Source organism: Epinephelus fuscoguttatus, linkage group LG20, assembly GCF_011397635.1.
Source record: "Epinephelus fuscoguttatus linkage group LG20, E.fuscoguttatus.final_Chr_v1".
Lineage (NCBI taxonomy): Eukaryota > Metazoa > Chordata > Actinopteri > Perciformes > Serranidae > Epinephelus > Epinephelus fuscoguttatus.
In genome coordinates this window covers 35394651-35418490 of record NC_064771.1, presented here as the reverse complement: position 1 = coordinate 35418490, position 23840 = coordinate 35394651, and the positions used below count along the sequence as shown (strand labels likewise).

The 23840-nt window shown below is 43.6% G+C and overlaps 1 protein-coding gene across 2 annotated transcripts in view; it reads left to right on the top strand.

Annotated features, from left to right (window-relative positions):
- The window catches only part of LOC125880628 (glutamate receptor ionotropic, delta-1-like), an 841018-nt gene that overhangs the window by 790361 nt on the left and 26817 nt on the right, over positions 1 to 23840 (top strand). For both annotated transcript variants that reach the window (XM_049563255.1, XM_049563254.1), the window contains exons 14-15: positions 8522 to 8717; positions 17347 to 17513. In XM_049563255.1, coding sequence (XP_049419212.1) covers positions 8522 to 8717; positions 17347 to 17513 — 363 coding nt within the window. The remainder of the gene's footprint in view (positions 1 to 8521; positions 8718 to 17346; positions 17514 to 23840) is intronic.

Sequence of the window (23840 nt, the reverse complement as noted above, 5' to 3'; positions counted from 1 at the left end):
CTACTCCGTGAAGGGCGATTCATTTGAGAGCGCCGAGAGTAAATGCTAAGTGAGACCAGGCTTTTATAGACATTCAATGAATGCAGAAGTGGAGATTTGCATATGATGTGGACTTCTTTAAAGCCTCCTGAGGCAGAGAGTCATCTGCCCCCTGACTGATGACCATCAACATCCCTGTGTGCAGCCTGTCATTACTACAACATAACAGGCCGTCAGACAGATGAATGGAACCTGGTCTGCTCTGACGTAAAGCTGCTCGTCGTCTGTTACATAGAAGGTTTTTATGAATCATGATGTCCATCTGTCTCACTGCAGAGGATCAGACTGAATGAAACATGCAGGATATTAATGAATGGTTCAACATTTGTAAAATCCATGTTAGCATCAGCTACGGTGCTAATTTCCTCTTTTAAGAAACTTTTTTTTTTACCCTTCAAGCGGAGAGACTCATGCAGCAATGCATCCAAATCTGTTGTTAAGCCTGGTACACACTGTAATTTTGGGCTGTCCCAGACGAAAGATGACCAACATGAAAGAAACATGGTGATAGCTTAAGTGTTTGGGTTTAGTTATGATGGTCAGGGGGGATGTGTCAGGTGTATATGTGTGTGTGCGTGTTGTGATATCCAGAGGTGTAAAAACATAAAAAAATAAAAAATCATCTCCTCGCTGAAGGACTGTACTCAGAACCAATTTTTTGGAGTGCCGCCACTTTCCATCTCCATTTTTGTGCGACTTGATGCTTTTCAAACTCCACTGTTTCCTCTTTTCGCTCTGTTCATGTAAAAACAAAGTTATTTGATCTCAAGTGGTTCCAAAAAACAGAAGACCTGAAAAATACCTCGCACACTGCCTGCAGAGAGCAGAGGGAAAACAGAAAGAGGCAGCGGCGGTGGCACTAAGAACATGACGGGGAAAATAAAGATGTACCCGTATATACACAGAAACACATCAGTCAGTGTTGGAAAAAAGGAATCCAGTAAAATGTATTTATTATTTGCTGCAGGACTTTGTTCACTCTGAGCTGCAGATTAGTGAACTTTATTTTATTGAATCAAATACAAGCAATGACCCTAAAACACAAGGGACTGTGGGCAAATGGGAGCGTTTAGAAAATGATGGTTGAATTATGTGTTTCATTTCATATTGAAACTTGATTTTGGAAAAAGGAACTTGCAGAGAGTTTTGCTTCAGGTGCAGATTTCAACAGACTGTTGAGAGGATTAATAATGATTCAGAACAAAATACTATAGATGTCATTGAAATATAATATATATATTACAAGTACAAGTACCTGGGTCTCCTACAGACCAGTGGGAGCCAGGATGAGGACGCAAGGAGGTCACCCACAGTCAAATACCTACAGAGGGTAAGATAGGTGCTAAGAGACCAGCTCAATGGGAGGAATAAGACCCAAGCTATCAACATGTACCAGTCATCAGATACCCAGCTGGGATAGTGAGCTGGCCACAGGAGGAGATGGATGCCACTGATGTCAGGACCCCAAGACTCTGTGAGCAACAGAAAGATGGAGGGCAAGGATCAGTGAGTGTCAGCGCCATAACTGAGGATGAAATAAGGAGCATCCAAGAATATGTCAGGAGGATGGCCCCCCAGGATGACCTGCTCAGAGAGTGCCTCGGGCAGCACAAGACAGAGGGTGATGAGGAGGAAGAAGATATATCATTAAAGACCAAACCCCTCCATGTGATGTACCATTGGCAGATAGAAGAATTGGCGGGGATCAAGAAATCCTACCAGTGGCTGGAAAAGGCCGACCTGGAGGACAGCACAGAGGCCTTGATCATGGCAGCACAAGAACAGGCCGTGGACATCAGATCCATAGAGGTAAGGGTCTACGACAGCAGACAGGACCCCTGAGACAGTTCAGCGCATAGTAGCAGGATGTGAGATGCAAGCTGGGAGTATACAAGCACGGGAGGAGAGCGAGTCATTGAGCCAAGTATGTGCGACTCCGATAGGTGGAGATATGCCCCCTTTCAGCTTGTTAGTGTTGGACCTTTTTCCTGTTGACCTATTAGTCACAAACCAAACAATGGACAAACAAGTTAGCTACGGTTAGCTAGCAGCTAACTGGTACCATGGTGGACAACTTTACAGCTCTGTACATTTGGTCCGTCCAAAAAGTCACGGCTCTGGATGGAGATTTCTCCATGTTGTTACCGGCTTCTTCTTCTCTTACACATTTAATGCTGTTGGACTTCTATGTCAAAGCTAGGGATGGTATCATATAGGTTTTATCCCATCCCGGGAACCTATTCAGTACTTTTTAAATGGTGCCGTGCTTAAACCGGTACTTTAAAAAATGGAAAACAAACAAATCTTGTCCTAAAACAATATAATTTTATTTTAAGACATTTTCAGACATACACAATCTTAAATTCTTAAAAATATAAACTTGAACTCTCAAATTCTTAAAAAATATAAATAGAATTATGTATAAGTAATAAATTAATCAATATAAAATAAATGTCACAACAAATGTCAAATATTACAATAAAACAATTCTGTATCAAACCTAGCAATAGAGCCATAATTTACCATTACCACCAGGGTAATCTCCATCTTAAACACTGGGTGCAAGTGGGTAAGGAAGAATGAACATACCTTCTTAATAATAGCCAAAGACCTCTCCTAGTCCTAATGACGAAGAAAGGCTGCTGCTGTCATCATCATCAGTGATGTCCACAACACTGGCAGCAGGGCTGGGGCTCTCATCTTCACCGGCGCTTCACGCTAGGACTGGCCGCAGATGATGTGCTTGGCGAGGGGTCGCGGAAGCTATCAAAAACAATGCACTTCTCCACCTTCAGGTATATACCATGCGTGGTCAGATGTTTGGTTAAGTTTGACGTGTTGCCGCCCCTACACATAAAACTCTTTAAACATTTGTGGCAAGTCGCAGACTCCGCATCTTTGGAAGAAAAGTAAAGCCAAATTCTGCTTTCCCCCCTTGGGCAGCATCTTGACTGGAAGCTCTTCTTCCTCATCTGACTCACACTCGCAGCGCAGGTGAAAACAAAGGTCACATGCAGCAACGAGGGGTCGCGGCGGCACCGAAATTCGCGTTGTTATCCGGTCTTATTACTACCGTATACGTCAGCACCGGTACCATAAATATACCAAATGTCGGTAACCCATCCCTAGTCAAAGCCCGGGGCGGACCATCCGGAAACATGGACAATTATAAAGCAGCAGCAAAAAGTGACTTAATCACAGCTCACAAGCTCAAGGAGCTATTGGGATCACATTTCACTGGAGTCTGTATAATTCCATGTGACAAACAAATGATTCCGCGATGCCATGGATCGGCACACCAGGGGCCCCGCCCCTTTCCTGCTGCCCGGCACACAATGCACCCGACCCTGATTTCTTTCCCTGCGGGTGGTGAGCCCACAGGGCGACGGCTCAATGTTATTACTTTGGGCTGAGCCCAACCGAGCCCCATGACCTAAGGCCCGGCCACCAGACGCTCGCTGGCGAGCTCTCTCCCTGGGTCTGGCTCCAGGAGGAGGCCCCGGTTTCCCCATACCAGGTGAGGTACTCTTCTCCCGAGTGGTCTGCTTCATTGAAGGTCTCTGAATCGCTCTTAGTCTGGTCCCTCCCTCGGGACCACGTTGCCTTGGGAGACCCTACCAGGGGCTATTAGCCCCAGACAACACAGCTCCCAGGTTCACAGGGACACACAAACTCCTCCACCGTGTTAAGGCGGCGATTCTCGGAGGAGGTGGTTCAGGGATCTGATCAGGATGCCTCCTGGGCGCCTCCCGCTGGAGGTGTTCTGGGCACGTCCCACTGGTAGGAGGCCCCGGGGCAGACCCAGAACACGCTGGACGGATTACATATCTCGTCTGGCCTGGGAACACCTTGGGGTCCTCCAGGAGGAGCTGGAAAGTGTTGCCGGGGAGAGGGACGTCTGGAGTGCTTTGCTTGGACTGCTGCCCCTACAACCCGGCCCCGGACAAGCAGATGAAAATGGATGGATGGAAATAAATGATTGATTGATGGACTAATTGAAATTGATAAGACGTTTCCCCATTCAGCAGGAGGCTAGCTTTAACTGCAGGTGTGACATCAGTTGGAACAAAGGGTTCATTCATCATATCTGCTGGATTTGAGGTCTATCCAAATATTTTTTCTCAGCAACAATAGAGACTCATAAGAACTAAGAAAATCAGTTTTTAGAAATGTCCATGTGAATTCTTTTAGACAGATGTGCTTGGTGTGAAACAGCGTTAGTATCTGGCATGTTTCTAAAAGAACAGTTTGTTTTAAACTCAGTAGTCTATAGCAGATAAATGCTAATAGTTTTTTATTGGAGCTTTTATTCATGTTTTCACAGAGAATCAAACAGGAAACAGGAGTGAAGCCCAGAACTACAGATGAAATGAATAAACCAATATTAATTTAGAAAATGAACAAAAGCAGCTCTGATGAAAGATCAATGTCCACCTGCAGATGAATATAAAGTTAATTCCACATAAATAAATTGCTCTGTCGTTAATGTTTATTGAATGATGATGCTGAATCGAACAGCCGCCCTGCAGGCACACACAGACTGTATTGGATTCCATACATCCACCTGCTGCAAATGCAATTAGACTTCATCTCTAACCTCCACCAGCGCCGCAATTATCTCATTAAGACTCCGCCGTTATTAACGTTTGAGTCGACACCGTCCTGACAGCAGCTGTGATCAGTCAGCTCCACGTGCACGAAAACACGGTTTGAAATTAATATGAACATTAAGAGAAAATCTAATTTCAACACAACAAACATCACGTGACTGAAAAGTGTTCAGCTGCAGAGAACAGGTCATGTTTCATGAGTCAGAAAGATTTCCTCGTCTTCAACGAACCAGAACCTCCAGTTAGAACCGGAGCTCCCACTTATGGAGGCACACCACCTGACGGGTCCCATCAGTGTCCAAACAGCAGGCAGGAAACATCTGCTGCACTAATGTGTTGTCTCTGTCCTGTCATTATAACACATCGCTTGTTAGCTTTAGTGGATGTGAAGGCGTTAACGCTGACACACATGTTCAGTCTGTCCTGACCGTTTACTGTGTCACTTCCTGTCTGAGTCTGGTGTTGGTTCCTTTTTTAAAGCATCTTCTCCTGATTGACTTTTCATTTCAGTTTATTTTCTTAAACTTTTCCACTGATTCTGTTCATCTCTGCAGCAGCACCCTGAAAAAGATCCTAAATTTATCTGATGATGTTTTAAAATTCACATCAAGGTGTCTGTGTGTCTGCGAGTGTTCATAGTTTGTGTCTGGTCATTATCATCAAAAATAAGAAGTAACACAAACTTCCAAGCAAATCAGTCCAACCCAGAATAAATGTTGGTGTAGAGCATTTCTGCAAATCACTAATATGTTTCATTTGCACATCATTATGTTGCAGATACACTGAAACTTTACGTGTCTTTACATCTAAACAATGCTGAGGTTATCATGTACTAAACTAAACTACATAAGCCCCGTCTCCACCAAACCCTTTCAGTCCAGCACCTTTGGAACCAGCAGTAAGCCTTCAGACATGGTACCTAGACCCTCGGTGTGTTCAGACAGTCCTCTTAAATGTGGGCGGGGTTGTTGTCACTCACTGCTCCGTCCAGCACTCGCTGTATTTCCTCATCAGCGGTGACACAGATGGAAGTCTGCACCTGGTTTATCGTCCACAGAACGAGGCTGCACGCCCACATTTTCACAACAAAATAGAACAGGCTGCAGTGAGAGTCTCTCTCCATGGGATATTTAAAAATAGCAGCTTTGTGCATTTAGTCCTTCTCAGGCAAGCTCAGGGGTTTAGTGTTGCTGTAGCCCACAGGAAGTGAGGAATCAGAATCAGTTTATTTGCCATTTGCAGAAAAACTGCATTGGAAATGAGTTGCAAGAGCTCAGCATAAAAATACATGAAAAACAGTAGACAAGGTTAAAAAAACAATGAATAAATACATAAATAAGGGCCCCCATAGATCAACCGACACTCACTTTGGACAAAGTGCATGAATATAAAGTGCATTATTTATACACAAGTACAAGAAATATAAAGCATACACCATACATGGTTAAGTATGTGGTATGAAGTTGTTAAGGCTACGCACAGCACTGGGAAAGAAACTATTGGCAGACCGAGAGGAAGAACATTTGATAGAACGATAGTGTCTGCTGGATGGAAGAACAACAAAAAGACCAGCACCAGGGTGACCAGTAGGGTCGTTTACAATACCTAAGGTGCGGGACAGAAGCCTAGAGCCGTAAATGACATCAGGATCTGACGGGTCAGCACCAGTGGTCTTGCGGGCGGCCCGAACGACTCTGTTTAAGGATTTTCGATCCTGTACAGTTAGATCACCAAACCACACTGTAAGCGAGGAGGTAAGGATGCTTTCAATCACGCAACGATAGAAATTTGATCAAATCTGGCAGTTTAAGGTGAATTCCTTTAATTTGCACAGAAAGAAAAGCCGTTGCAGATTTTTTTAACAACGATGCTGGTGTTTAAGTGCCAGCTGAGATGATCAGTGATAGTGACACCAAGAAATTTAAAACTACTCACCATCTCAACCTCCGTGCTGTTTATGGTGAGAGAGGGATGGGATTTATTCTTGCGGCCAAAGTCAATAACAGCTTCCTTTGTTTTGGAAGCATTTAAGATTAGATTGTTGTTCTCACTCCACTTCACTAAATTTTTTACCTCAGATCTGTAGTGTGACTCGTCATTTGAGTTTATCAGGCCAATGATGGTTGTATCGTCAGCATAGAATATATGACCTTCACATAATCCGCTCCAAATGAATCTATATTTTTAAAGTCATTACTAAAAGTGTGTGTCATATAAAAACTAAAGTGATGGTCAAAGTTGTCACAGTGAAATTTAAGGTGTGCTGATGGATTCACGTCATCAACTCATGCATTGAGTAACATTACAAGTTAACGTTCCACCTTAAAAGTTGCCGGCAGTCGGCCCAGTGAATGAAGTTATTTTTTTCTCTTTCATTTTATAGTTGTAGTTTACTGATGTATGAACAGAGGTTACATAAAACCAGAGTGAGCGTCCTCTACTGACCAATCAGACTGCAGGGTTTCTAGCTCCACCTTTTAGTACCAGATCTGTGTGCTAGGTACCCCAACAGAGGGGGGACCAAACATGGGGACGCTAAGGAACGCTTCTGTTGGGACCATCCACAACTTTCACTGTGGAAACAGGAGAAATGTGCACTGAACTGAACCGTACAGCTTGGTGGAAACGGGTCGATAGTCATGATTAAAAAAGATCATGTTGTGACTTAAAATATGCAGGTTGGGGGCAAAATCATCAGTGAAAATGCAGCAATGTCTCTGTAAAAACGCTCAAACAAAATATTTTGCCTCAAAAAACATAATTTCTCTGGACTCCACACAAACTTAAAACCTAGAAATCTGTCACATAAAGTTTTATTTTAGTTTTACAGACACTTTTTATCCAACATCTAAGTCAAGTACTGCAAATGATCCAAACACTATGAAACAACATAGAAACCACAGAAAAACATCATTTTTGATTTTGAACAGAGCTGTTAGCTTCAGTGATTTTCAGATTTTTATTATTCGTTTATAAAGAACATTATTCTTGTTCTGTACATGTCGGAGTTTTAAAATTCACTTTAAATTTTTAGGGTTAGGTCTATCAAAGAATCTGTTTTTATTCTTTTTTGGTTTCATCTTTACTTTTGTTTATTAGAGAATCAATATTCTTCCTGGTGTTTATTTTGATGGGTCCGACGCTGCTGCTGTTCTGTTTTATTAAAATAAAATCCACTCTGCTGTTGAAACGTCTCGAGGCAGCTGCAGAAACTAATCAGTTGGTCTCGAGGGTGTCGTTGATTAAAACTGGTCTCCCATCTCTTCAGTGTCCACACGCTGCAGGTCTTTACAAATACAGGAGCTGACCTGTCATATCGATGCTCTGAAGAAAACTGTGATTATATTACAGTTTACAAGGTTATAGTCAGTTTTCTAGAGGGAATGAAGCTTTCAGCACTTTCCAGCTCCTCCTGGAGGATTCCGAGGTGTTCCCGGGCCGGATGAGATATATAATCCCTCCAGTGTCTTCTGGGTCTGCCCCGGGGCCTCCTACCAGGGGGACGTGGGATTACATATCTCATCTGGCCTGGGAATGGCCTCGGGATCCTCCAGGAGGAGCTGCAAAGTGTTGCTGGGGAGAGGGATGTCATTCCAACAGTCTTCTCCCACTGTGCAGCTAACCAACGGAGGCTGAGAGAGTTGAGGCGACATAATCCAAAATTTTCAAAGTTTTCCAGTGTATGGCGTCGTAACTGGAGCTTCTTCTTCTGGCCAAATCTCGACCCCTAAACCCTGCAGCTGCTGTGCTGTACACGTGGGCCAGAGCTGACCCATGTTTGATCACTTGGTGCCAGAACACAGAAGTTAACTGATGAACGAGCGAGGTGGAGACAGTAACAGTCCCTCCCATCTCTTTGTCATGTCCTCCAGGTCGTTCCAGGACTTGGCGCGGCAGATCGACGTGGACTACGGCACGGTGAGGGATTCAGCGGTCTACGACTACTTCAGGAACAAAGGCACCAACCCTCTGGAGCAGGACAGCACCTACGCAGAGCTGTGGAGGACCATCAGCAAGAACAACGGCATGGACTACTCCGTGTCCAGCCCGTCTGAGGGCATACGCAAGGTAAGACTGTGTGTGTGTGTGTGTGTGTGTGTGAGTGAGAGAGAGAGAGAGAGAGAGAGAGAGAGAAATCCAGGATAACAGATAAAGTCTTCTCTGTGTTGGCTGAACCAGGTTGAGAAGGTGCGACTAGGTGAAGTCAGGTGTAAGTGTTTTGGATAAATACACGTTCTCTTTTTCTTCAACAGACCATGACACTGATCACACATTTAGGGCCCGTCCCAAATGTGTATGTAATGTATGAACACCCTAGGACTTGGCTACCTGTACATATGCCACCAGGGAGTGAGCGTTTTTGCCTTGCTGTTCTGGCACTGACCTGACCGCCGTCACTTGGTCAGCTTCGCTTTGTGACTCCGTCGACAGTTTATTGGTAGACATTAAGACAATAACTGAAGACAAACTTCTGTCTGTCTTCCTCACTGAACTCAGAAACAACTCTCATCAACTGCCGTCACCCACCTGGTCTCTTTCAAAATAAAAGCACTACGTCGTTACAACACCGCAAATTTACGTTTTTTTTTTCTTTAACAACACATACGTGGTCGAGTTTAGGAAAAAAGAACAGGGTTTGGCTTTATATATCTTACAGGAAGTGAACACCGGCCTCCCGGGTGAAAGTTAGTGGCTGTTGGACCCATCACCACCCCTCCTGCCTGCCCTACTTCTTATGCCTTAACTTTCATTGTTGTCCCGCTGCATTCCCCCGATGCTGCTGGGCACCGTTAAACAATAACAGCGACCGACCACATATCTTGCAAATGTGAGAGGACAGCTTTTTTCGTCTCGTTCTGACGCTGGAAGTTACTGAAGTGCAGTTTTCGATGACTTGGAGTGACAAGTTGATGGCAGCTGATTTGTGCCCGTCTGCCACTGACACATTCAGGAAAGTTTTTCACAGACTGCTGCTGCTGCTGCTGCGGGGTGCACGTGCAGCAGGCAGCTCTCCAGAAGTGGAGTCTGGCTGTTAGTTTCGGAAGCAGCTGGGTTTTCTATGAGCGGAGCGTTTTAAACATCAGTATGAGTCGATCACCAAGCCAAAATCGTGATTGTGATTTATATTTGATTAATTGTGCCGCCTGAGTTCAGCGGGCAAGTTTCCAATCTCACATACCAGAGCATCAACAGGGAGAGGCTCCATGACTGTGTGTCTGCAGCTGTAACACACACACACACATACATTTTAATTATATTTTGACGTGTAATTGCGGCTTCTCGCTCGAGCCTCTGAATCACGTTTGAGTTGTGACTTAAGTGAATGAATGAGCCGTCTGTCAGTCACAATAATGTGATCTGTGGTGTGAAGGAGAAGTGTTTTAACTGGCTGTCACTCACTGTGAGTCCATTGTTGTCACCATCAGGTTTACACACACACACACACACACACACACAATCCTTTCTTAGTCATGGCAGGCAAACATACAAAGACACTCCTCTGTTTACCCATAACTTAATTGCAACAGCAATTGCACAATACAGCAATTAGTGAAGCAGTGTCGCAGTGTGTGTGTGTGTGTGTGTGTGTGTGTGTACATTATTATGCTCATAGATCTCCCAAAAAGCCAATGACAAATTAGCGTCGGAGACAAATCGGCTCTGAGCGCATCCATTATTCAGCCATTTGCATGATAAACACCCCCCCTATGTTTTTTGACGATTTCTTCTCGCACTCACCCCAAACAGTGTCTCACACACACACACACACACACACACACACACACACACACACACATTTTAATCAGTTTTATTGCTATTGTTGAGTGCTTTTCCAATACAGAGCCACTCGGCTGCCCCCCGTCCTCCCACACACTGGCAGAGACACACTCACATCCTGACAGTTAAACCGAGGACACTTTGATTGTTTGTGCATCTTTATCACTAACAACAGTTTGCCGAGGAAGACGTGCTGCAAAGACGCCGCCTGAAGCAGCTGAACACCCTCACGCTCAGCTGTAACGTCAGCCACACTGAGGCTGAACGTCTCTATAACTCTGGCGTCCTCTGGACTCCAGAGACACGTCATGTGTGCTGCAGAAACAAGCAGCAGACCAGAATGTCCATGTTGGACGATTCTCCAAAACAGCGGCTGACGTTCAGACTTTATGTTTCACAGATTCAGTCTTTCAGAATCAGAATCTGATTTATTGATAAACAGGTTTTCACATTTGAGGAACTGGTGTATTGGTGCATAGTTGAGCTGAGTGATATGGCCTGTAAATAATATTGCGATAATTTTATGCTATATCACGATACACAGCATATGTCTCGATATTTTAAAATCTCCTGTAAACTACTAGAGTAATAAACTATAAAATAAACTACAGTTACAATGAAGTAAAATAATGTGGCTACTGCTCTATAATAAAGTTTCATGTAATACTGTTATAATAAATCCATTAAATTGGTGCCATAATGAAATTAAATAAAAGTAATGCTGGATTAAAGTGAAATATAATACTGGTAAAATTAATTAAAGCACTGTCATAGTAAAGATCAATAAAGTACTGTTATAATAAAATTATCAAAGCACTTTTACAGTAAAGTAAAATACTATTAAAATAAATAATTAAGGTACTGTCATTATAAAGTAAAATCAAAATTGGTCATAGTTTAAGTATTGGCATCATAAAATTCTGTTATATCAAATTAAGTAAAGTACTGTTGTAATAAAGTGAATATAAGTAATGTTAGAATAAACTGAAATAAAATACTGTTATAATAAATTAATTGAAGTGGTGCCATAATAAACTTAAATGAAAGTGATGTTAGAATAAAGTGAAATAAAACACTGGTGTAATAAATTAATTAAAGTTCTGTTGTATTTAAGTTGATTTAAGTATTGTCATGATAAAGTCAAATAAGGTACTGTTATAATAAACTAATGCTTTTATTTTGAAGGCCCCGGCCCATCTCCAGCTGAACTTGAAGCTTCTTGTCAACACTAAAATATTAGCAGTTAGCGTAAAGTTAAACTGTTATCGCTGCTTCTGTTAACGTGAGGAGTCAGTCACTGTGAGCTGGAAACAAACACATACATTTATAGTATTTGCAAGGCACACTGGTGCTCCATGGTTGCAAAATGCAACAAAACAGTCACTGTGGAGCTCTGCAAATACAAAAACAAACATAGTTAAACTGTTACCATGACAACATTAAACATGAGGATTAATTCACTGTGAGATGGAATAAAACTAACAGCTCTCTAAATCATATATAAATAGTATTTGCATGTCACACAGGTGCTCCATGGTCGCAAAATCTGACTGTACAATAGCAGTAGATATATATAATAGATATATTGCCCACCTCTGCTGCATAGCACAAACATAATGAGAGAAAAAAAATAAAAGCTAGTATTGCAGAAACTAGGAAACATATATATAGAGAGGAGGAATATAATTAAAATACCATAAAGATGTGTAACATATATATCTGAATTAAAATGAAAGAGAAGTGCAGGTATTAGCAGCAGTGATTAGTGCAGAACTTGGACTGATCACAGTTTGTCTTCTGCATTATCTGCTCATGGTAACCATGGTAATGTCAGAGTCAGATAAAGATGATTACTGGTCACGTTAATAACAGGTGTGTCACAGGATGAGAACTCGTGTCTCCTGCGAGCTCCTCCACCACCTCCACCTCAAACATCAGCCGTGTGTGTAGGTTGTGAGGTGAGGAATCCAAAATGGACGTAATTAACCAAATTAATCAAAAATTATATTATTTATCAAACAAATATAGCCATAAAGTGTACTCTGCTTGTCATGTCAAGTCTGTAAAAAACACGCTTAATTTTGAAGTACAGTGAATTTAATAACAATTATAGTTGTCAGTCTTTTTCATGCCTCCACTCATGCATCCACCTGTCCGTCCAATCTTTTGAACATGACATCTCAAGAATCCCTTGAAGGAATTTTTATCCGTTCACTTGGACTCAGCAATGGCTAATTAGATTTTGGTGGTCATAGGCCAAGATCACTGTGACCTAGCATCCATCTCATTCTGGTGAAAATGATAACTCAAGAACTTTTTGGGAGAAATTTCTTTAAATTTGGCACAAACATCCTCTTGAACTCAAAGATGAACTGATCTGAATTTGGTGATCAATGGTCAAGGTTACTGTGATCACATTTGTCTCAGTCTTGTGAACGCAATATCTCAAGAGGGCCTTTAGGGAATTTAATCAGATTTGGCACAAACGTCCACTTGGACTCAATGATGGACAGATTGTGGTGGTCAAAGATCAAAGGTCAGTGTGACCTCACAAAACGTGTTTTTGGCCACCACTTAAGAATTCATACACTAATTATGTCAGAACTTCACACAAATGTCTAACAGGATAAAATGATGAAGGTCAAAAGGTCAAAGGTCAGCGTGACTGTGACATCATCATGTTTTAACGTCATATCTCAGGAACAGAAGGGGAGACATTTGGTCAGATACTGAATTGGTGACTCTAATCTTGAAACTGAGCTGATTGTATAGATCTTCTGTGTGTGAAGCATCCATGTTTTCACTGACATGGATGGAGACTGTCAGAGACACTGGACTGGTGGGCGGAGTCATACAACCACAGGGTGGACTGGTGGGCGGAGTCATACGACCCTGGGGCGGTGATTCTAGTTTTACCTTCTGATCTTTGCAGTCGCATTTTTCAGTCTTCGTGGTGTCACTTTCAAATCTCTGCTGCATGTGGAAGAGTTTGTTTCAAAGATGCTATATGTTGTTTTTGTAAGGAAAGAGTTTTCCTCTACAAAACGACCTAATTTCATGAAGAAATATCTTAAGCTGACCCCTGATGTCACTGCGCAGCCACACAGTGACACTGTTTGCTCTGATGCAGACTCATTACTGAGGCCGCTGGTATCTCTGCACCGAGCAGCACTGACTGTAAATCTGAGCATTCCGTTCGTCTGCTTTGTGTTTTTGTTTCCTCCTTTGATTCATAAGAACCGTTATCCTGCTGAACGCTGCTCAGCTCTCTGCAGCCCAGCGTGTTGCCCAAAGCTCAGCGTCGACGCACGACTCCGCAAACACTGCCCAGCTTTTCCTCCAACAGTTACCTGGAGAGAGGAAAAACAGCCTCTCCTCAGACGATGAGAGGGAAACACAGAGAGCGTGTCGAGGCTAACAGCAGCAGCTACGTGCAATCAGAGCATCACGGAGACGTGACGTGGTAATTAGGTTGTAACAGCATGAGAGGATCTGAAGACTCAAGTTTCCCTGTTACTATACAAGGAGACGGAGCGCTTTACAAACACTCTGCTCTGTGTGTGTGTGTGTGTGTGTGTGTGTGGATACAATTAGCAGTGACAGCGAGCAGGTTGAAGTGAAAGCAGATGCTCCTGCAGCAGCTCTGCTGACACAGTGAAAACACCCACATCCTCATCCACTTACTGCTGCTGCTTTTAGATGTGTGTTATTGCCACCTCCTCCTCACCCCGCTGAGAGGGGCCCGTAGAGAAAGCGGGCCTCTGCAAATGATTCAGATTGCCACCTTGGAAATAAACCTGTGCTCAAAGATAAATGATTGAAATAAAGACCATGATTAATTTAAAAATGGTGCCATTTGCTATGTATGTCCTCAAAAAGGCAAAGCCATCCATCATGGTTTTCTTTTTAAATAGTCAGCAGCTTTCTAAAACAAAATGTCTTGCTTTCTTTGATATTTTTGTCAGATGTGCAGTGATGATTGATGGGTAATATGTATGTTGATGTTGTCCAGTGTCAAGTTTCTATTTGTGTCAAGACAACACATGCACGATAGCGTGCGCTGGGGCCTGTCGTGACGTGCTCACGCCACTACGATCATGTATATATGCCTGTCCTTCGATGAGCCTTTAAAAACACACAACACTGCAAAACAGACATGAAAAAGATCAAATTCAAATATTTTCAGCACTTCAAACAAAAACTGTTTATAATATTATAGAATACATCATAATCTAGTCCACAGACTGGAGGTCAACTTCATCCAAAAAAAAAACCAAAACAAAAAACTCTGAAATGTTGTGAATTTCTGGAGCGAGGCTTTTATTTTGAAAGTGTTGTCAGCTTCCCCCTGAGCAGTGGTGCTCTAACATGTCACTTTACGTCCTGGTGCTTGGTCAGTGACTACCGTCGTCAGACACCAATGAAAAAACACTGACATGATATGTGACCGGTCACAGTGTCATGTCTCGGCTCTAAAGCTATGAGAAAAAAAGAGTGTGACGCAGTTTGAAGGCAAAATAATGAATAATTTATTTACACAGAAAGAATTATTAACGCAGGAAATACAACAACAAACTAAAGTAACGATGGGCCAAGTAGCACGTACATTCTGCGCCTGCGTCAGAGAGAGAGCGGAGTGAGAGAGTGGTACATCCTGTCAGCCGAGGGGTTTCCTATTTGTGCAGCCGAGCACCGCAGCAGTGGCTGTGCTCCCCTCCGGTCATGCTGCGGCTAACGCTTCGCTAGCCGCTCCCAGCTAGCTCCGGTTTGTTATTCAGGTTAAAGTGGGAAGAAGCAGCGGGTCTGTGGGGCAGCTGAGTGAAGTGGAGCCTGAGGAGGAAGCACCGGTTAGCCCCGGCTTCACTACAGACAGATTCACTCGCTACAGGGGCGAGGGAATAAAACCTGAACAGCCAATCAGAGTGATCTCTCTCACCGACAAGCTCCGCCGCCGATTCAAAATGCTCAATCGGCCGAAAAGCTGCCGACGCCAAAGTGCCGATAGAAAAACTAGGGCGACAGACGCTCACCGACGGCCCGAGTTTGGTCGACGGCCAACTGTTGGGTTGGTGTGTCAGGGCCATAATGGGGCTAGGCGGTGTCACAGGAAATGCAGCAGGACAACAATCAAGGTTAAGAGGGCAGAAGTCTGAGTAGAGCAGGTGGGAGGGGTGGTGGATGGGTCCAACAACCACCGACTTTCACCAGGGAGGTCGGTGTTCACTTCCTGTAAGATGTAAAGCCAAACCCTGTTCTTTTGTCCTAAAACCAACCATGTGTGTGTTGTTTAAAGAAAAAAATGTCACTTTGCGGTGTTGTAGCTACATAGTGCTTTTATTTTGAAAGAGACTGTATGCAAACTGTACATTTCCTGTGAAAACAGAAGTGTATGTTGAAAACAGACAATGCATGTAACAGGCTGAAGTTGACACGGCGTCCCAGAACGTCAACAACCAACACACCCAGGGTACCTTGGACGTCATCTGTGGACGTGGAAAGTCCATGACCAAACGTGGACATGTGACGAGGTCACAGTGAGGATGTGTTGGACTTAACAGAACAAGAAGTCCATCAGTGGTCAATGGTGCATTTCATCACACTAACATGTCTCTCAGCCTGTTCTCATTCTGAATTCATCAAATGCTGCCACTTAAGCCTGATTTATGGTCCTGCAGCGTACCTACGTCGTTGCCATGACGCCGTCGTGAACCCTTCGAACTTCTCCGTCACTCCATTTCGTCGCAGTGCAATTCACTGCCAGAGCGGTAGGAGGCTGTGTTCCTTTCCTTATCATCATCTCTAGTTGATTCTTTGTTTAGCTTCCGGCTTTTCCGGTCACAGAGAAATGAACGCGGAGCACGGCTTGACGGCTCCGTCCGTATCCGTATTGAACGTTGAGCATAAATGGGCCTTAATACTACAACATCTACATCGCAACAGAAGATGTTTAAAGATGGCGGGGATGGCACAATCTGGAAATACGGAACCGGAAATGCGTTGCTACCAAGCAAACCAATCGCAGCCCTCTCGGTCTGCGCTGGGTCTGCGTCGCATCGACGTGCAGTTACATTTTTGGGGAGGTGCACGTCAGGCTACGCCGGGGGCTACGGCGTGCCTTCTGCGTAGCCGTGTACTACGGCATAGCCGTAGCAACGTCGTTGCCCTTTAACCATTTAACGCAGGACCATAAATCAGGCTTTAGTCTGTGATTTCTGCGTCGGACAGTGACGCCAAAAGCCAGACGGGCAGCGTCAATTTGAAATGATGCTCTTCTTGTCTTCTGCCATTTTTTCACTATCTATCTATATTTGCTGACGTTGTGAGACGATAACAGGCGTCACAGCCTGAGTCCAAACAAACAAACAATCTCCATGGAAATTTGTACCGCTGTAAAATCTCTTTCAACACAGTAAATGAGTTTTTGCCTTGACTAAGGAAGCTTTTTAAGGGATTCTGTGCAACAGTGCAAGTCCCTCAGCTAGGGAGAAATTAAGTCTTAAGTGTCATACTTAAGGAAAAAACTGAGTTTTGTGCAACTGGTTCCTTTAAATAATATAAAACACAGAAAAAAGAAACAAATCTGTGGCATGTTGTCCTTAAAACTGTTGTTGAACTTTAACTGATCAATAAAATAGTTACAGATGGATTTCCTAACTTTCCTTCTCCCTGGACGACAAGCTGTTTTGTTTCCTGTCAGCAGAGCCGCTCTGATTGGCAGCCAAACTGGAGGAGACTAAAATTAGAGCTGATTGGCTGGTTTCAAACAGGTCCAGTGTTTCCATAGAAACTAGAGTCAAAATCTGGAGAGGTGATTTTACAGCCAGCGAGTCTGAAAAATGAAAAAACAAACACCAACTTGTAAACAAACTGTTACTGATGTCATCTGCGGGTTTTCTTTTCCCTCTGTCTGTGTCTGCAGGCAAAGAAGAGTCCCTACGCCTTCCTGTGGGACATGGCGGTGCTGGAATATGCGGCCCTGACGGACGACGACTGCACCATCACTGTGTCGGGAAACAGCATGAGCAGTAAAGGCTACGGCATCGCCATGCAGCACGGCAGCCCGTACAGAGACCTCTTCTCTCAGAAGTAAGTGAACCCACACTCAGCACCTGGAGAAGGAAACTTTCTACCTCCAGGAACGTCTCCAGAAAAACACAGGTCTGATTTGAAGCTGCCATGAGAGGCTGGAAGATAACTCCCTGTAGGTGCTCCATAATCCGTCACAACTCTGAAGGCAGTGTGCAAATTTTACCTGCATTATCTTAAATTCAGACAAGTTACGTTCTTATGTAGACGTACAGCAGCTAAATTAATTCACCCGAAAACATCAGAAACTACAATGTTAAACTTCTGAACTTAAAAAACTTTAACACGTATTTATTGTTAGTTTAAAGTGCTGAAACTTACTGACTGTAAGTGTGACCCATTTATAATTTTGTTGCCACAAAAGGAGCTGCACCTAACGATCATTGTTTCAACTGGCCGATTATTCTAACAACTAATTTATCCATTATTTTAACCATTGTTTTTCTTAATTAATTTCACTAAATAGTTTTCTTAATCTACGCAAAAATAAATACAAATTAAAGCTGCAAGCAGAGTTGGGCGGAACCTCTGACCCCAGTCGTTTTGTCCTCCAGCTCACGTAGACAGTTAAAAGACAAAGCGCGTTAGCATGTTTAGGGGGTCAAATTTTGTTTTTTTTGCGCACCAGTGGGGCCCCATGTCATGCAGTAGGTGACCTTTTTTCCTTGCGCCCCTGCCCTTCAAACATCCTGAGTCCGTCACTGAGACAGAGAGAGACAAGCTGTTTGAGCAGGCAGATGGAGATGGCTTTTATTTCCAAACCGTGGGTCCAATCGTCAATCTTAGCATACCAGCAGAGAGGTACACTCATCCCGAACGCAGACATATAGTTTTTATGTTTGTGGAGTCAGAAAATATGATCTTGGTTGCATGTTTCAGATGTCTAGCTCACAGCTGACAATTTCTCCACATTTGCTCATGCATGATGACAATCAGACAGACGCTCGTTCATTTACGTTAAATCTCTACTGGGCCACGCCCTTCTTTGGAAACTCTGTCGCTCCCTATTGGTCAGCTGCAGAGACATTTTGGGGACGTGCTTCAATGGCTTAATTTAAAATATCCACTGAGTTTCTTGATGTTTGAGCAAACCCTCATTGATTTATGGCCAAATTTTGAGAAAGACCACTGTGCTTGTTGAGAACTTGTGGCGCCCCCTACTGACTGATTTCGAAATAATTCAACACACGTGGTTTGTCGTTATTATTTAACATACACTGTGAGTTTTGTAATGATTGAACAATCTATTACTGATTTACAGTCTGATTTGTGTTATCCAACATCCATTTTTTGCATTTGTGACACTCAGGGTTTGATTCAGATACATAGCAGACTTTGCAAGTTCTGTGATGATCGGCTCAACAGTTAGGAAGTTAGGTCCATTTATGTGCTGAGCCGTGACCTCAGCCATTTAGCTGGCCTGAGTGTGGGAAAAGATTTGGTATCAGTGGAGATCGGAAGACACACAAGAATTCATACAGGAGAGAAACCATGTAGTTGCTCTGAGTGTGGGAAAGTAAAACATGCTTTGGTTGGTCGGTGTAGATCTGCTGAGAATTCAGTACGAATTGGTTTGATGATGGTTTTTAACAAACACCTCATATTCACGTTTGTGAGGTTTGGAAAAGAACGTCATGGTTTGGCTCTTCATTCATACAGGAAGTGAACAGCGGCCTCCTAGGCAACAGTCCAGGGTAGGGACTTTCTACCTTCTTATATTATGTTGTTACTGGAGGTGTTTCAAACTGATGCCGTCCAGCAGTGCATCACGCTGCAGAGATAGCTGCTCATCCCACAAATGCATGTTTAACCACCATTTGAAAGGGAAATAAAGGGCTTTCCAGTGGTATAAGATTTATTGCCAAGACGCATTGTTCCAACAAAAAAATAATCTGCCAAACACAAATGTCTTTACTATTTGTGCTTAGTTTAATTTGGCAGTTAAACAGTAAAGTTGAATTGAACACATGAACTGTTTAAATAAGAATAAAAAGTTTTATTAAAACAAAGAAAATGATCCCCATACAGAGAGCATGCCTTTAAGAGACAACACATCTTCTTCTTCTTCTTCTTCTCTGTGTGTTTTATGACGTCTCTTCCTGCTCCATCAGAGTCATAAACTTGATGTCTGCAGTGTGACGCAGCCTGAAGCTCGGAGCTGTTTACTGCAGAACACGTTAACACAGACGCTGTGTTTCTGCTCTCTTTTCACATCAGGATTTTAGACGAGCGCTTTTCTCTTCTTGTCAGCTGGTTTTATTGTGCAGTGAAACAAAGCCTGACGTGGAGTTAATGATGAAGGTTGGAGGCTTTTGTCGGCAGTTTGATCCTCTTTGTTGGCGTTAAGTCTTCATTATCAGCCTGTAAATCCTTCTATGTGAGCAGAGAGCCTGTCTGCGGCGATTACACCTGACTGGGTTTAAGTTCATGTAAAGGAGGGACACTGACTGTAGGATGAAAAGTGTCACACTGACTTATTTCAAACTTGACGGAGGTGTGCGGGGGTTTGAAAGTTGTGGGTGTTGAGGAGGTGTTTGGTTTGAGGTGAGAAACACCTCCTGCAGGCGGTGAATCAATAACAGCGCTCCACGCTTAAGTCAGTTAAGCTCACATGAAACGAGCTCGTGTTAAAATACCTCTGTTGTGAAGCAGAAGGATTATTCACAGTGCCATGTGTAAACACAGAGACGTGAGCTAATTACTGATTAGATCTTACGAGGCTGACGTCCCCGCAAAGGCTGCAAGCTTTGAGGAAATTAAATTATCTCCTTAGGTGTGGAGTTGTGGATGAAGTCAGTGAGTGAAGCCTCGTCTCTTCTCTTCCCAAACGCAAATTGATCCCAATGTGAGTTTAAAAATCGCAAAGATCATTTAGTAAATCTCCACATTATTGCATCATGAATTAATGGCGTGAGGAGTCTCATAATCTCCCCGAAATCAGAAAACTTTCTCAGCCGTCTCGTATTGATCGGCTCTCAGAGAGCAGACAGGAAGTTAGTGTCAAAAAAGAAACCAAACACAGGAAACTGAGAGAAGATGAATAAACATAATTATTTCCGTTAAAGTTTTGGGTGTTGAATCTTCAAATTCACTGATTAACAGCAGTTTTGACATTGTAGCTGTTTTATCGATCATTTATAACGTGGATCAGATTGTAAAGCTGCACAGGAAAAGAAATCCGAGTAGCAGGAAGTCACCAGACGAGTAAAGATGGCTGCCATCAGACAGTGTAAATCTCCCATCTGATGCAGCGGGCTCAAATCCCGGGTCAAATGTTTCCTGACTCAAAATCCCCGCCTGTTTCTCCTCCACAAACACCAAACACACACACACACACACACACACACTATATAACAGCAGCCTACAGACATGATACATAAAAACAGCGGGCCACATTTCTGGATCTATAATAACCCGTATTGATAAAAGATAAAATCAGCTGCACTCACAGTTAAACCACTGAGCTGAAGAGACTTTGGGCTTTTATTAGATTAGATTTTTATGGCTTATATATTTTATTGTAGGACTGTAGATTGATTATTTATCAGTGCTCCGTGACCCTTACAAGCTCTGTTCACCTCCACTGTATTTGGGTGGAGGCACAAATCCAAAACAGCTCAGAGAGGAAATGCTGGTTTTGTCCTTTTTAAAGATCAAATGTGACTTTAACTGTCATGTCAGCACTGTTTCTGTAACACTAGAGTTTATATCCTGCTGTTGACTGAGGATGAAAGTATTTATGAACATGCAGGTTTTAAAGCTTTAAAGATTTTCAAAAGAAATTGCCAGTAGGAGGCGCTATAACTGTAATTATGTAAATGTAATGGATGTCAATGCGTTCAGGGTGGGACTGTCACCAAACATGGGAAGTTTCAGGCAGACTGGGCAAACCACTTCCTGTTTCATGGTGAAACATGGAAGTTCGACGGCTCGCAACGGTCACACAGTTCGACAGAAACTCAAGCTTTAAGTAACTGTTCATGCTGAAGGTCTTTAGATCGACCAGCTGTGTGTCGTCGCAGTGTGCGCAGATGAACGTTGACTGACTTAGAGAAGGGAAACCAAACACTATTCATCTGCACACACTGTGATGCCGCACAGCTGGTTTAAAATCAGTGAAGTTTCTCTTTATATTCATTGTGTTCTGTGGCGATCGGCAGTGATGTGGTGATTCACTTTTACCGAGATTTTGTAGGGGGCGCCACAGAGCACAATGAACACAAAACTTAATATCAAATTTTAAACCAGCTCCGACAGTTGTGCAAAATTTGGTGAATTTTTGAGCCCCTCAAACAAGACATTTATTTACGCTCGGGCCAGAATAATGATCTGCACAGCCACAGGTAACGTTCAGTGTTTTCAGTCAGACATCAAATTATCTGATCTTTCTTGCAGACGTGTTCCTTTAAATCTGTTCTCACACACTCGGGGAGTCCAAACAGCAGCAAACTGTTGGAACCTAATATTCTGTGAGCCGCCGTCCTCTGAGCCGAGGTGGCTGCTGCTCTCCGCAGACCTGCAGAGTCACAGGAAATGACTTTATCCACCTTCATATTAAAGAATTTCATTTGGGTCGAGAGATGAAATATCGTTTTTGTGAGCGGTCGTCGTGTGTGTGTTGCGTGGCTCAGCAGGAGTGTGTGCAGCCGGCCTCCCAGGTGTGAACGTCTCTGTGATTTGGTGTCTGGATGAAAAGCAGCGGGGCTCAGAGTCCTGAGGAGCCGCTCTCAAAGCCTCTGAACTGATGGCGTGGAGTTGTGAGGAGGGCGGCCATTATACAGCAGTTCACAGCCGGGGCGCGTTTGATGTCTGTCACACACGCTCACAAACTCCTCAACACACAATCGGCCGTGTAACTTCCTGTGTAATCTCTTTGACGGAGAAAAACACAAACAGTGATTGTGAGGTTCGAGCACGACAGCAGCGGCGTTAATAGAGACGTTAACACAAAGCATTAGCGGCTGCACCGCTGTGATGCCGACGTTATTATCAGAGCAGCGGAGCGGGCTGCAGATCAGCCACGCTGAGGCCAAATGGGCTCTCTGGGAGGTGTTTGTGCGCCCTGTGGCTGCGTGGGAGGGACGCCCGCAGCCTGAGAGCAACTCCACACCAAAGATGTCATTTACACCTCCTCCAGCTGAGCATTTATCTGACTCCCCCGTCCTGTCCCGCAGACTTCATCCCCATCCGTATGATCCTCTGTCGTCCTCTCAGGCCATGTTCAGGGAGCGAGGAAATCCTGTTTCTCAGAGCTGCTCTTTAAAGCTTTGAGTCTGTCCTCTTTGTAAGTGATGAGTGTCCGGATCAGACGACCTGAGGGGAGGATGAGGCTGCTGCAGCAGAGGAGAGGAGACAGTGTGAAGGTGTTCAGAGAAGGCGACGAGTGCAGCTGTTTTTAACCCTCGGGGTGTGTGTATAAAACAGTTTGTACACAGCTGGCAGGTTTCGACCCTGCGTTGGTCGCTCGTGATTAATTTTAGAGGCGGCTGAATCTCAGTCTGACAGGTTCTCTGTTGATGTTCGGACTAATTGCCGGAACGATCAGCGATCCAGCTGTCAGGCGATCGGACGGATTTCTGGCAGGTCCGAAATTCTGGTCTGCAGTTTGATCTGATTTCCCAACATGGCTGCTGTCAAAAGATCTGTACAATAAAACTGCAGTGAGTCTGTTCTGACTTCACTGTGTGTAACTGTAGTTTTAACTGAGGCAGAGAGTAAACAACAGACACAACATGTTCTCTTCATCTGCAGCCCTTTTCTCTCTTGACTTTGCCTTCATAGTAAAACTGCACTGAGAAATGATCTTTCTCTTTTATCAGCAGTGTTAGCTTTGTGCTGTTTGTTTGTCAGTATTTCTCAGATAGAAGTACTGGATGGAGCAACTGTGACGTTACCCATTGGTTTGTGGACTCGATTCAGCATTTCGGCTGTTGCCATTTTTTTTTTTTACCAAAAGCACCCATATTTGGGTGTGGTTTGACGGAGAAACCGAGGAGACTGTCGGCAGACACCATCCTTAATTATCTTTAACTTCAAGTCTTAATAAAATGTAAACAGGTGAGATTCAGCTCTGGATAGTTGTCATGAATGCTGAAATTAGCTACAGACCCTTTTACTGTTAGTAAATAGTCTGACATTTTTTAGTGGGCGGGGCTTAGCTGGAGGCTAAACAATTCTCCACAGACATTAGCTAGCAAGTTCTGTTGCCTTGTTTTAGACAATGGAGGACGATAATGTGAGTGGAGCGTTGATAAATTGGGAGTGCTGTCTGAATGTAGCGTTGGGTTATCCAGAGCAGCGCACTCTCAGAGTGGCAGAGCGCACTCT